The sequence below is a fragment of the Pectinophora gossypiella genome, chromosome 20, assembly GCF_024362695.1.
Source record: "Pectinophora gossypiella chromosome 20, ilPecGoss1.1, whole genome shotgun sequence".
NCBI lineage: Eukaryota > Metazoa > Arthropoda > Insecta > Lepidoptera > Gelechiidae > Pectinophora > Pectinophora gossypiella.
The window spans coordinates 6,205,803-6,221,592 of record NC_065423.1 but is presented as its reverse complement, the minus strand read 5'-3'; the positions used below and the strand labels follow the sequence as shown (position 1 = coordinate 6,221,592).

At 37.8% G+C, this 15,790-nt stretch overlaps 1 protein-coding gene across 1 annotated transcript; it reads right to left on the bottom strand.

The window, feature by feature from the left end:
* Positions 1-213: 213 nt before the first annotated feature.
* LOC126375997 (protein ABHD18) lies at positions 214-14,233 on the bottom strand. The gene is made up of 10 exons (XM_050023142.1): positions 13,986-14,233; positions 13,776-13,860; positions 13,264-13,446; positions 10,907-11,019; positions 7,379-7,517; positions 5,476-5,565; positions 4,343-4,874; positions 3,441-3,938; positions 2,651-2,786; positions 214-365 (listed from the first exon to the last, which is right to left on the bottom strand). The coding sequence occupies exons 1-10, from the start codon at positions 14,081-14,083 to the stop codon at positions 299-301; spliced, it is 1,941 nt and encodes a 646-aa protein (XP_049879099.1). The 5' UTR covers positions 14,084-14,233; the 3' UTR covers positions 214-298.
* Positions 14,234-15,790: the final 1,557 nt, after the last annotated feature.

Below are 15,790 nucleotides of genomic sequence, written 5' to 3'. Positions count from 1 at the left end.
TTATAAACGAATAATCTATCATTTAATGAAATGTATTTTACCCTGATTTCCTTTTGTCACGGATTCCATTCCATCCACTCTGGGTTTAAAACAAATTATTTTCAAAATGACCATAAAAAATTCAGCAAGTTCCTAGACATAATGAGTTTAAAATAGCATCATAAAATGTGGTATCGTCGTCAAATTCTCGTGGAGAACTTCTGGTACGTTAGCTATTGTGTAAGCGATAAAAAATGCAGTAAAACTTGATTACGTATATATATAACTAGTTGACAGGAACAATGGATTTACGCCTTCGTCACTTGACATGTTTGCCGTCTTTCCATTTTTTCTTCGATCGCTCGAAAGCTTCCCTTATACACGACCTGTGGGGCAAGATAACTATTAATATGTAATATGTTTATAGTGGAAATACACTTCTCATCAAAAAAATCGAAACACTTCCGTTTTCATTGTTTCTGTCCGAATTTAACACAAAAAAGAATTCATACGATGAAAAAAAATACATAAATGTATAGCTGGCAGTTTGGCCATTACAGTAATAAGCGAAAATTCTAAATTCAAAATTAGAATTTCATTTGTTTATCTTATAAACGAAATGAATCACTGTTTTGAGACAAATGTGTGTTTAGGGTTGGAGTACATTTAGCGTTTAAAAACTAAAAATTGGCGCCTATGCTTAAACTTTTTGTTTTTTATTTCAATACTGTGACTTTGGGACGTCTGAAAAAAGGTTTTTTTTCTAAAACGTATGGATACTTCGCCCACAGAAGCCGCCCAAGTTGTGGCATTGCTGGATTCTGGCCTTAGTCAGCGTGTTGTGGCTGCAAGACTGCATCTAAGCCTGTCATCTGTTCATATAGAGTCTATAAACGTTATCGGGAGACTGGTTTGTTCACGCGCCGTTCAGGATCTGGCAGGAATCGGGTCACTTCTGAGCGAGATTATCGATTTATTGTAACAACTTCTTTAAGAAATCGACGCCTTAACGCTTTTCAACTGCAGCAGCGGCTTCGTGTTGTACGAAGGGTGGCTGTAAGTGACTCTACAATTAGAAGAAGGTTGAAGGATCGTGGACTGGTACCGCATAAGCCAGCAAATGGGCCGAAATTAACTGCAGACCATCGAAGAGCGCGCCTTAACTTTGCACGTGAGCACCTAAATTGGTCATACCTACAGAACCGCCACCATAGCTGACCTTTTCTTCAATGCAGCATTGTGCATAGCGTTCTCCGTCTCTTCTGTAGACCTTGTTCCTTCCGTCGTTACCATACAGCATAATTTTACACTCATCAGAAAAGAGAACTTTGCTCCACTGTAGGTATGACCAATTTAGGTGCTCACGTGCAAAGTTAAGGCGCGCTCTTCGATGGTCTGCAGTTAATTTCGGCCCATTTGCTGGCTTATGCGGTACCAGTCCACGATCCTTCAACCTTCTTCTAATTGTAGAGTCACTAACAGCCACCCTTCGTACAACACGAAGCCGCTGCTGCAGTTGAAAAGCGTTAAGGCGTTGATTTCTTAAAGAAGTTGTTACAATAAATCGATCATCTCGCTCAGAAGTGACCCGATTCCTGCCAGATCCTGAACGGCGCGTGAACAAACCAGTCTCCCGATAACGTTTATAGACTCTATGAACAGATGACAGGCTTAGATGCAGTCTTCCAGCCACAACACGCTGACTAAGGCCAGAATCCAGCAATGCCACAACTTGGGCGGCTTCTGTGGGCGAAGTATCCATACGTTTTAGAAAAAAAACCTTTTTTCAGACGTCCCAAAGTCACAGTATTGAAATAAAAAACAAAAAGTTTAAGCATAGGCGCCAATTTTTAGTTTTTAAACGCTAAATGTACTCCAACCCTAAACACACATTTGTCTCAAAACAGTGATTCATTTCGTTTATAAGATAAACAAATGAAATTCTAATTTTGAATTTAGAATTTTCGCTTATTACTGTAATGGCCAAACTGCCAGCTATACATTTATGTATTTTTTTTCATCGTATGAATTCTTTTTTGTGTTAAATTCGGACAGAAACAATGAAAACGGAAGTGTTTCGATTTTTTTGATGAGAAGTGTATTTTAATAATATGGATGGGACATACCAGTTAGCGGCTTGGCGGGAAAGAAAACGGGATATGTTGTTAGTGAAGAAAATATCACTAGGACACTAGCTCCACAGTATAGTACATACATAATATTATTAGCCACAAATGGTATGTGCAGCACAGTCAATTTGTAAGTAACCATTTTCATATGGTTTCTAAGGATCTTATATTTAAGAAAATGTTAAGACACACAGAAACAACATTAATCAGATTCATATAGAAAGGTTATTTATTAAGTAGTTTCTCTTCTTGTGGAAGATTGCTAGAGCGAGGGAGGGAAGAGTCACACATAACATAAGCTCACGACTATATCCCAATGGGGTAGTCAGAGGTAGCCATCACAAGATGAACTAAGTACCCATGCCTCACCAGCGTGATAGGTGGTGAGCCGTATGGTCGTCTATAATGGTCGAGCGGTCGAGCCAACTGTATTAGTGAAAATTGCACTTAAGATAAATTAATAACTCATTGGTGCAAGTCCGGTACCGGCGCTCCTCGTTTGAACCACAGGACCACAGTGAAGCGGAGTATCCTGTATGTACCTGAAGAGCGACTGGTGCAGGATGTACGCGGTGACGTGTCCCGCGTCGACGTAGCGCACTTCGGCGCCAGGCCAGATCTCCTCCAGCGTGCCCACGTCGTCCCGCGGCACGTACGCGTCGTGCTTCGCGCATACCGCTGTTGAAAATTGTAACAATATTTCACACACTCTCTATACAGTTGGTAGCACTGTCACACTCTTTATACAGTTGGTAGGATGTTAGTGACACCGTAACGAAAACTTTAAGACATGATTCAGACCATGTTACTGAGATGATATCAAGTGGAATTTTCTGTCGGAAAATATGGAACTGAAAGTAATAAAAAAGACACTATTTTTTTCGTTTTTAACTCTGGTCCAGCCTCCGCTGAATGGCAACAGCGCCGCGATTTTCGATGAATGATATCGAGGGCTTTGATCACAATGTACGACGTCTATCCACGAGACAGCATTTGCTGCGTCTATTCGTCAAAACCCTGGATTATATAAATCGCGACGCCCGCGGCGCGATTGCCGTGCACAACCTACTGAGCCTAACATCGAGTCAATGTTTTTTAAATTATTTTTAAATGTAATTTTTTGAAACACCAGATCGTGCCTACACATATTTATAGAACCTGTTTGAAATTAATTTGAAATCGTAAACCTACCGTTACGTAGGTTATGTATTTCAAAAAATATTTATCGTTTTCAAAATTTATACCCATCGACTTTCACGCGTATATGGACAACAGAGCCTTACTTTGTTTTCCATATAATCCTCAATGCGATAATGTCTGATAAACACTTACCTATTATCAGCGAAGTATCGTACGGCACGGAGAAGTTGCTTAAATGCGTGCATTCGTCCATGATGCCGCGCATAAACTGTAACGCTTCTCTGTCCCTCCAGTGAATCTTGCTTATGTCTATCTTCTTCCCGCTTCTCATGAAAGGCAGGTTTATCCATAGGTCCGAAGTCAGGTCCGAAACATTCCATGATTTTCTTTCTTTTTGTACTTTGATACTCTTCTCTCCAGGACTGGCTAGCGCAGTGGTTTCTGATGATTTTTCTGCAGGCGTGGCTAAATCGGTTGTTTCCGATGGTTTTCCTGTAGCTAGAGTGGTTTCAGATTTGTCTGCTGGCGTTGTTAATGTGGGTTCAAAAGGTTTCGGGTGAAGAGTCTTCTCTTCTTCTTGGGGAGGAGATTTGTCTTCTGTAATGCTAGGCGGAGGTGTTCCAGATGCGGCCGGTGGCGGTGGATCTCTCCGTGAGTCGCTTGGTGGCAGCGAACTTTTGTTGACATTACCTGCAGACATGTGGAAATTATATAGGGCGTTAGTGACATCGTAACGAACTTTAAGGGGGATGATTCAGACTATGATTCTGAGTTAATATCAAGTGGAATTTTCCGTCGCAAAATTCATGATTATTTTTTAGTCTTTTTAAATTATTTTCAATTCTATACTTTTGCGACGGAAAATTCCACTAGATATCAACTCAAAATCATGGCCTGAATCATCCCTCCAAATTTTCGTTACGATGTCACTAACACCCTGTATTATTTGTAAATTTATTTTTTAGATTTAATGTTTTATTATTCTTACGAGCAGTACTGATGTTATTTAGTCGTTCTTATCGTTATAACTAAGTTAAAAAAGTTTGAGCAAATATTATCGACTTGACGTGACTGTTGACCAAAGGAAAACTTACCAATTTTACATTTTAACAATAATTCTTTCAAGTTGCTTTCGCTTATTTTATTAATGTTCTCTATATCTTTCGGCTCAAGCTCAAACTTCTGGTTGGAAGTCAGTTTGTCGTACAAAACTTGAGAAATTTTATCCTCTTCCAACAGTTTCCTCAGTTCTTTATTCAAGTTTTCTAATTGTTCCAACATTTCCGACTTAACAACATTTTTAGGCATTTTTCCTAGTTCTAACACGTTTTTACTGACATCTACTATTTCGTGGTCTGTCTCATCTAGAGTCTTAGCGTTACTTAAAGCGGACATTTGAGCGTCCCTTAGAGCAGGTATTTTTGGTTGGTCAACTTTTGGAAGTTCTTCTTTTTTGATGGTGTCAACTTTTTCTACGGTTTGTGAATATGTGCGCGCGAATTTCTTCCCAGCAAGGAACGCTTCGTCGACGATGGTGACCATTTTGGACAGTTTCTCGCGGTACTCGCCGTCCGACAAGTACTGGTCCTCTAGCAAGTCCCAGTTTATCGAATGCGACATTACACCCTGCAAGAACACCACCAAGTTCGATTTAGGTAATCTGCAGCTTGCCCTGATATACATCATGAGCGTTGGTTTGTAGTTCTTCTTACTGCTTGGCAAGAACTACAATTTTTGTTGTGTTTTCATAATTCGGTATTTTTTTACAATACGTATCAACATCATTATCTTACGCCTACTGAGCTGTTACAATTATGTCATTAATTAAAACTTACTGAACAGCACTATACACTTATCCCTAGCTTTCCACTATGTCAGTGACATGTACAGTACCTGTATTATGTACGGTCACGAGTACTAATATGTATACACTTTGATATCATGCCACATTAACTTTTGTGACAAATTAAACCGAAGTCTCGTTACATGTCAAATATGATAGTGCGACAGGGTTCTAAAGTGGGTAAGCACATGATATTGCTCATTACTGTACCTGCAACTTCGTTCGCGTGAAATCCTACTTTTAAAACTATATAACTTTCATACAAACTTTGCCACGCCATTTTTTACTTTTTTTAGACTTCTACTACTTGTAATTTCTGAGATTTCGTGATGAGTGAGTCAGTGTTATTTCGCTTTTATATACATATTAGGATATGAAGTTTACCTGCAAGAAGACCGCGGAAGCCGTGGACCACGATAGACACGGCACGAGCACCAGCGGCTTGGGCCAGTTGGTGGCAGCCAGTGACGCCATCTGTAACCATCATTGAATGAACACACACTTAAATGCATTGCATTACATTTACAGCTCATTTATAAGGAACAAAAATTTAGGCAATCCTCTTTCAAAAAGTTCAAAGTTCAAAAAGTTGCCTAAAACCTAATCGTCCGCATATTTTTGAACATCCGACTGCTTGGATATTGGAAAATATAACCTATGCAATTATATGCAGTAACGCACACGACGCGCAAAAAGTCCGGCGCGTTACTGCATATAATTGCATAGGTTATATTTTCACAGACTAAAAAGTGCGTCACGGATAGTCATGTCATATACGACGACATGATTGAGCCGAACTATTTGATATTGTAAGCCAACTTTATGAACACGCAGGTTGTGCCGACGTTTTTGGTCACTTCGAGTGTTAATATACGCCCACCTTGAACGTCCCTAATTATTGGACATTCTGGATGTTACTAACTATATGTATACCTTGACTGTCATTATTTGCTTCTGACTGTACATTAGTGTACACATAGTTTATTTTAGCAAGGTATGTGTGTACGTATGGGTAGCGACAGCAATGTTTACGACAATATTTTTAGTGTAGCCGACAATGCTACGACTTTTTTGGCAAATGAACCACGTATTATTATTATCAAAGTCTCTTCGACCAAATAAACGTAGTGTGTACCTGATCTAAGTATGGTTTGATTGAATAGTCTCGACTTCACGTAAGCGTAAGCACTGTAATACTTCAGTAATTGATAGGTTGCATGAAATCTCAAAAAATTAGTGAAGTTTTAGAAGCCATTTTTGTTCAGAATGTTGCATAAATTTTAATTCAGAATAACGCAACAATATGTTGACGTCTGATTATATTTATTAACGTCATCGTTTTGCCATTTCACACTCCAAAGAAATTTCGTCATCACCATCGTTATCAAGTTTCGAAAAAAAAAATGGTCTTCTATCGCGTGGGTTGTGAGTCTTGTGAGGTGTAGTACCAACCTCATCAACCCTGGTGTCAGGGTTACTATTGAGCCGCCAAAGGTCCCTGACATGACTCGTGTAACGATTACTTACTTACATCAGTAAATAGTAACCGGGGTCAACGGCTTAACATGCCTTCCGCGGCCGACCGGTGCAACGCACGAACACACTCACATACACACACCTATTTATTAACTGATGACCCATATGTATTTGTTCGTATTATTTTATGATATTTTTATGTTTATGGTAAATCGTATTAATGTGTATTTATTGTAATTGTTATAATTTTGTAATATTTTGTAATACTAAATAATTATATGTAAGTAAGTTTGAGTAGTATGTATCTATGTACATATATACCGCGATGTCCGTGGCCTCACTCGGCAGGGCCCGCAGAATACCAGCGTCGTGGCTCACGCCGCGACTTATGCTGAGCGAGGTCCTTTTATTCCGGACTCCACCGCAGATGATCGGGCCGTCAGTGCGTTGCATTCAGAATACTTAGTTTTATTATTATTGTTTTTATGGTTTTGGTTTGTTTTGGATATTTTTTTTGTCTGTGTTCTTATTAATTTCCGTGTGATTTCTGTCCTGTGTTGTAAAATGTAACGTACCTGTCTGTCTGTGTCTGTGGTGTCCGGAAGTAATAAATGTTTCTTTCTTTCTTTCCTTCCGAAGCACGGATCATCTTACTTTCGGACAATCAGGTGATCAGCCTGTAATGTTCTAACCAAACTAGGGACCACACAGTAATTTTTGTGATATGTCCCCACCGGGAATCGAACCCAGGACGCTTAGCCACTGGACCACGGAGGCCATTAAAAAATTGTCATAAAAAAAAGGTACATACGTGGCCGCCCATAGACAGGCCGGTGACGCCAAGCGGGCCAAGTCCGTTGCGCTCGCACCAGTGGAACAGCACCAGCGACTCCAGGATCAGACACCCGCCCATCACGAAGATGTCAGATACGTTGTGCAGTGACGACCGACTGCAAATTAAACGTATTTTATTTATTTATTCTTAAGCGGAAACATACGACAGCGGATGATATCTTACAGCCATACTTTGTATTGAAGTCATAAGACGGAATATGGTGAACTATATACCAAAATAGCACGGTACGGAACATGAACCGAACCTGCGATTCCAATTTTCCTAGATACTACATTAATCGATATTATGACAAGCATCCCTTTGCTCCAATTCATTTGTCAAACTGGTTTGACGTCTAGGGAATGTTTTTCACAAGCGTCCCGTGCACAATGCAACGTGAACGACCACGACACGATTCTCGACACGATCTGCCTTGTGATTCGTTGTAACTTTGTAATGGATTATCTATCTTACTTCAATATCAATATTTTAATATATGCTATTTCCTTCACCCGTGATATGACGCACGCGTGGTGCAGATATTGTCTATGAAACTTTAAAATAGCCGCCACAACAACTCGCCGGATGGTTTAAAAACAGTGGTGTTTACAAATCGATACTAGACGTCTAGACTTCGGCGGCACAGTTAGTAACCGGAAGCTGTCATGGTGGTTTTTCTATTTTCTACTACCGATGCCCGCCAAGTAAAATATTGAGTTTTGAGTATTTTTGTTTGAGTTAAATGCTTAGAAAAAACACACTTTGTTTTGTAAACACAAGAATTAAAAATGTCGGAGTTGCCGCTGGAGATCCTGCAAAATATATTCAGTCGTTTGCGGGGGCGGGAAGTGATAAAATGTCGCGAGGTATGCCGGTGGTGGCGCGCCGCGGTGGACGGGCTGGGCGAGGCAGCCTGGCACCAGCTGTGTACCAACGACCCGCTGCGAGACGACTACGTGCTCGCGCGACGCAAGCAGGGGCTCACGTGGCGTCACGTCTACAGGTCCCTCAACTCCTGGTCCCACATACAGAATACACCGATGGAGCCCCACGCCCTGCCCTGCATTAACGTTCAGCGCGTCAAGGTACTCCCTAAGGCGGTCCTAGCCTGTTTCCTAAATAACAGGAACCAAAAACTAAACAACAAGTGCAGTGACACCATACTATACTACAACTTGGAAACATTTCAAGAATGCGGCAGAGAGGAATTCGGGTTTCCGTTTTGTACCTACCAGTATGATGAAAATGAACATCTGCAACTACTGATACAAAAAGATGGTCAATTGTGCATTATACCAAAAATAAATAAGAAACAATTCATTGTAGGGACCCTCGAATCGCATGACAGATACACTTCGGTGCCATATGCAGAATTTGCATTGAATGGCAATGAAGTTTACTTTCTAAATATTTTAGATAGGAAAATTTATGTATCAAAATTAGGAAAAACTGAAGATGGTGAAGCTACCATCAATACAGTTCTATTGGGGGCATTCGTTGGTAACAGTTCCAGGTTTTCAGAAAACCTTGTAGCCGTCCATTGCGATGGTAGCGAAATTGTTAAAATTTTAACTGATCAGGGCAACATATACATTCATAGGCAGAATACATTAGAATGGCTTTTAACTATGGACACCATGGATACAGAAATATTTTCTGAACTACGGCATTACGGTTTCCAATGGAAAGTTCGTGCAATACACGACTGGCTGACGTTAGAATACACATGCGGTTTACAAAAGCATGCAATGTTTGCTCACGGCAAAGTAATATTAACCACTCGCTACTTTACTACTGAAACAAAAGTATGCATTTTTTATGTTGCTAATTTTATAAGGGAACTAGGAGACTTGCGGACAATGGTGCGAAGTCAACCGGCAAGGGAGGTTCTGTTAAAAGAAATTATATCGTTAGTTGACGTGAAGCCGGAAGACATCGATGTTGAACAGCTAGACGTGCTTGAAACTGAGAACAGTCACCAAGTAATCATATTGATAAATAATAGAGTATTAATATTGAAATTCACAGATCCATCTATTATTATAGAAACTTCTGCTTCACGTCCAGTAGCTATGGCAGAAAATAAAAAAAAATCTCGGAAAAAAACAAAAAAAGTAAACAAGGGAAAGAAACTAGCAGTAAAAATGAAGAAAACTGCCAAGAAAAAGAATCGTCCTGTAAAAAAAGTGGAGTTGGGACAGGTACAGGGTAATGACTAAATTCAGCACTACCCAATATAGCACATACTCCTGAATGTTATAGAAAAAGTGTAACAAACACAACACAACACTACTATAACATTTACTAACATATTATGTTAGATTTCGTTACGTTTACCGGTAACATAATGTGATGATAAAAAACATTTTATAAAATAAGGTCCTTGTGATTGCTACCTCTGGCTGAAAAGGGTATAGGGTGACAAGGGTAGACATGTATAGTAGTAAGAATTATAATACGCTATGTGTGTTCTGATCAAATCAAAAACTTCCTTCTTTCGCTTTAATTAGGTGAGCTGTTCTAAGTATTAATTATTGTTTATTAAGGGTTCAGCAACAACCGAATTTTAGACTATTTGTACAAGACTGTAGGGATCAAATCCCATCAAGCCAATTTTAGTATTATTTAGGAAACAAATATTATTATATTTCTTACTTCCTTTACAATCATATTTTTTAAAGATAACTGTTAAATACTATTATTAATATTATTTTTAATGTTAAATGAAAATTATGAGACTGATACCTTAACAGGTCATTTGGAGTCTAGTCATTTAAATACTTACTTGTTATTTATTTACAAAATATCGGAAGTCTTTAATGAACATGTTATAACTATTTTCTCTCTATAGTTGATATTAAGTGTAATAGACATAGAGAGCTGTGATGGTTCACTGGCATAATATGTGCATTTCATTACATTCTAAGGCATAAAAATCCTGTAGTTAACCCTGCCTACCTCGTGTATTTTGTATCAGATTCATAATATAGGTAGATCATAAATTGATATATGTCCTCGGTTCACCAAATATGAATCTGGTAAGTTGAATTATAAAAATAAGTTTGCTTCTGTAATGAAGGACTTTCCAGTTTACATTGTACAAAAAACAATATAGTCGGCGTTGTACAGATTTAACATCATAATTAACTATTTTCTCAATGCTTGGGTACTAATATTTCAAAAATATAATTTAATGCCAGAGGCATATATAAAAATAATTCGATATGGTATAGAATTATGTTGCTAGCTATATTGCTTCTCTTTTGGTCAGAATAATAATGGGTGGAAGATGTGTTGTGCCCGGGTGTAATAACAAGGGTCATAATTTATTCCCAAAAACGAAGATAAAAGATGCATATGTCTGTCATCTATGAAATTAGAAGGTTAAACGAAGGCAAGTCTGTGCAGCGCCTTCTATATTTTTTTGTGGAACGTATCCTGGTAAGACCCTCATTCCATTTGATGTAAGTCTTGCATGTGATGTGTCAATTAGTATGTACTCACACTTGGTCGGTGGGTTTCCGGAGTCCATAGAAAGGGTTTTCGAGAATTATACCGCCGATGCCCGCCTCTTTTAGTAGAGGTTTCACCATCAGGTTCCGTCGACGCCAGAAAAACTAAACAAATAAGTATATACACATATTATAGTAGACCATTGAGTCTTGTTGGTAATTTTAATGCAAATAAACTTAATTAATGATGAGAGTGATACTATTCAAACGACTTTTAAGCTCTAAGTATATTTACTGACTGATTTGTCAATAGTTGAACCTCTTCAGGTTGGATATATTTAAAATATCCATTGTATTTGTGCAATGTCTGTGTACAGTACAGTCATGAGCAATATAATGTACCCACTTTAGGACTCTGTCGCACTAACACATTTGACATTTAGTGAGACTTACAGTTCAATTTGTCAAAAAAGTTAATGTGACAAGGTACCAAAGTGTATACATATTAATGCTCGTGACTGTACACATAGAAATAGACAAACTTATAATAAACAGCGTGTTAGTGACATTGTAACTTTGAGGGATGATTCAGACCATTACTCTGAGTAGTAATGAAGTGGAATTTTCCGTCGGAAACTCAGAAACATGGTCTGAATCATCCCCCTTAGTATTCATTTCGATGTCACTAACACCCTGTATATTAGTACAGCCCAGACACTTTATACTAAACAACCTCCTTTCAATTCCGGGGCGCGCAGCAGGGGGTAAACCTAGCTCAGATGCTGGTGGGGAGCGAAGAATTGCCGTTCTATATGTAGTATTATTCCTTATTCTATGATATTAGTCTAGTATAACATGGACCCTTGCCAAAATAGGTACATTGTGACTGTTATTTACTTTTTGACCAAACTTGTTGATGTATATTTATAGTTGTTGTTTGGTAACTTATTGATGTGATTAAATATAGTAGTGGAATGTCTTCCAGATATATTCAGATGTCTGTTATTAGTGTGTTGTACTATTGACAAGTTTATCTATGAGACTAACATAAGCACAAAGTGCTGCGAATATTGATAAACTATATAAATATTAATCTATAAATACAACAACCTCCATGGTCTAGTGGTTAGAGCGTTAGGCTCACGATCTGGAGGTCCGGGTTTGATTTCCGATGGGGACATTGTCGAAATCACTTTGTGAGGCTGTCCTTTGTTTGGTAAGGACTTTTCAGGCTTGAATCACCTGATTGTCCGAAAAAGTAAGATGATTCCGTGCTTCGGAGGACACGTTAAGCCGTTAGTCCCGGCTATTAGCCGTAAAAACACCTCCACCGACCCGCATTGGAGCACCGTGGTGGAGTATGCTCCATACCCCCTCCGGTTGATTGAGGGGAGGCCTGTGCCCAACAGTGGGACATATATAGGCTAGTTATGTTATGTTATATAAATATTAATAATATAGTATTGATAATTATACTTGTGGGCCACATAAAGTGGCACAGTACATTAGTAAGTTAAAAAGCATCATATTGTAAATATAAAAAATACATTCGCACATAAATGGGTAAGCAGAGCTAGACGTAATTAAAAAACAACTTGCACACACTCTTGATACAAAGTCCTAAGATGGAAAATATGATGAATCATGTGGAGGTAGGTAATCAGGCCAACCCTCATGCTCATGATCTCACAATCAATATAGATGAGATAGGTTAAATACATAGGTATATGAAGTGTTAAGCTCACAATGTGGAGATCCGGGTTTGATTCCCAATGGGGTCATTATCAAAATCACTTTGTGAGACTGTCTTTTGTTTGGTGATGACATAGCAGGGTTGAATCACCTGATTGCCCGAAAAAGTTAAGCCGTTGGTCCCGACTATTAGCCGTAAAGAACACCTACTCAACCCATAGTGGAGCAGTGAGGTGGAGTATGCTCCCCCTCCGGTTAATTGAGGGGAGGCCTGTGTCCAGTAGTGGGATGTATATCCTCGTAAGGCCCGGATTTCCAGACACAATAGTTAAACAATGGGATTTGGATTTTAAAAGGACTTTGGGCCTTACGACCATATAGGCTGCTCATCTTTATGTTATATAAGTAAATAAGTATTAAATAAGTATTTTACTGTGTCAACTTACTACACATTCTGCAATTTTGTAAATATGTCCAAAATTATCAATGTCTTACCTATATATTTGATGTCACTGTTAAATTCTTCTTATGAAGAAAATACGTAAATAATTTGGGCACACCCATACTTTGAAGTAGAATAATGGGATTGTGAATGAATGTAATTAAATCTTTCTGTGTAATAAACAAATGCAAATGAAACATGGTTTTATTGGGGTTATTTTGTTGTTTTGTCCATTTATCCCACAATACTAGGACTTGTTATTATGTTTTACTCACATGGTCACCAGTTCCAGCTAAGTGCAGGCACATAGGTTTGACTCCCGGTTCAGGCCAGTGCACTGGCATTAACACCTGGAATTGTGCTTTTTGTGCGATCTCCGGAACTATACCTGGCAAGTACCGTTCTAGTGGAGACGTGAAATATCCTTCTAAAAGTTTACAATCGGTCAATGTTTGCTCCTGAAAACAATAAGCCTATTTAGAATGAGGAAATTGAGACATCAAGTATGGATGTTTTTTTTTTATAATCAAAGTAATGTAGAAATGTGATATGATAACAAATAAATAAATTGTAAATTTCAAAAAGTTATGTTGTGAATTTACTAAAGAAAAAATATCATTCAAACGATAAAAATATTTTACAAATAAAATTGCGTAACGGATTTGTAGGTCGAGTTAATAATTAGGTCAAACATTCCCACATTATGTGAACACAGTTTAAAAAATTATAATTAATTGTTTTTTGAGATAAACAGTGAGCTGTCTTTATAGAATACAGTGAGTTTTACCTTTGTAATGGTGACGGGGTAGTCTCGTTCCACTAGTTTGTAGCACTCATCACGGTTGGACACCACTTTCCTAAACTCAAATAACCTAAAAACCGCAAGGGTCTGGTTACATAAACACGAACTTTTAACAAACTTTTTACAACAAATGAACTTCAAGGCAATGTCTATTGTATGTTTGTAAATAATTTTATTATGTAAACCCAACCTCACCTGCGCAAATTTTCGGGTTTACCCCAACCTTTAGTGAAAAATTTGGTTAGAAGTATACTCCGGTACACTGCATCCAATTTGCTCGTAGACATTTTCATTAGACGGGCGGTATTTTTTTACACTGTTCACTTTTGATAATAATTTTGCCTCGGCAGCGGTTTTTCAACTCGTCAACACATTTTGGATCAAAATCGAAAGATGTCAACAAAATACTTTTTTAGCGCGGTCAGCTGTTCCCAGATTACGTCAAAGTTGGGTTGCTTATGGAAATAAAAAATACCTACTATGTCGTAGTTAAGATGTTTTTAATTATTATTAAGCTTCCTTAAGTTCTTCCCTAAATTAAGAATACGTAATCAGAATACATCAGTTCTATAACAATATTTAAATCATATTTTAATGCAGCAAATAATATTTCGGACATACTGCATACTTTTTATGTTTTTGAAAATTGGCAACATAAAAGTTCGTTCAAATACTTATATTGTTCATGAATTATTATTTTTTCATGAATTTTTAATTTAAATCTTTCTGTATTTCTTTAATCAGGGACCGGAAAACATAGTATAAATATTGTTATATAACTTGTTAGAACTCATCATAATGATAATCGTGTGATATATTGTAATTTTACAAGCTCGTGGTAAGAAAACATGGACAATTACAAAAAATAAATATGAATGTCAGAACGTCACTTAGTTACGCCATATTTAAATTCACGCCTTCAGTTTCTATTGGCGTAGGTAGGGCTCCAAGTTTGTAAAATAACTTATAGTTGTTTTTGGTACCGATTTAAAATAAATTATGATGACGTGTAGGTACGAAAACAGATTACCAGCCCATCATCGCCCTTATTAACTAACTCAAACAGACGATATACAAGGTGGTTTAATTACGGAATAGAAGAAATAGGTCCTCTTTTTTCTATTCCGTGGGTTTAATCAATGAGATTTATAATGTGCGAGAAATAAATACCTATTTACTACTATTATTGAGACCTAGGGAAGAACATTATCCCGGAAATCACTCTCTAAGGGGATGAAAAAATGTAGGTACCTGCCGCGCACGTAACTGAAGTCCAAAAAAACTAGTGTTTTTATATTGATACTGTTGAAGAAAGCCAGCTTAGCAGAAATAGAATACCTTTTTAATTGAGCTTTTTAATTTAGTTTTAGTAGTATAGTTTTAATCCTTATTTTTGCGTTTTTTCCAGTAGCTTTGTAATACATACATACATAAACTCACGCCCGTAATCCCTAATGGGGTGGGCAGAGCCACAAGTAATCAAAGACAACTTGCAGCCACTGTTGATACGAAGTCCAAAGATGGATATGATGAGCTTTGTAATAAAATTATAGTAGAATTTAAATTTAAAACTTAGGTAGGTATGTATTAAATTTTACATACCGCAACCTTGATTGACGGATTGAGGTGATGTTCTTATTAGGGTTAACAGATAGGCCGAAGGCAGTGGCACATTTTAGGTAAAGAACTAAGCATATATTTTTTTGACGTGACTTATTGTAGATTGGCCGCAGATGGCATTAACTACTTGGCCCGACAAATTGGGAGCGCTGAAGGCTCTCACCTGGTGTAACCAAGCACCTACTACATATTATATTTTTCTTTTTAAAGATACACCTACATAGAATATTGTAGGTACCTACACGTGATATTAGAACAGCGATCAACCTGATCGCGGAACAAATAAAAAAGTTGGCAACTTAATAAGGATGTAAGAAGAGAACGTAGCAGAATTAATATTTAAATTAATTACCTGTGTGGGTTGAAAAGGAATTGTTATT

Bases quoted from the DNA above. Each gene is read 5' to 3' on its own strand.
- LOC126375997 (XM_050023142.1), bottom strand. From the start codon at position 14,083: ATGAAAATGTCTACGAGCAAATTGGATGCAGTGTACCGGAGTATACTT. The intron at 13,861-13,985 runs GTGAGGTTGGGT...TGCGGTTTTTAG, and splicing joins AAACCCGAAAATTTGCGCAG to GTTATTTGAGTTTAGGAAAG. The intron at 4,875-5,475 runs GTAAACTTCATA...GTGTTCTTGCAG, and splicing joins CTTCCGCGGTCTTCTTGCAG to GGTGTAATGTCGCATTCGAT.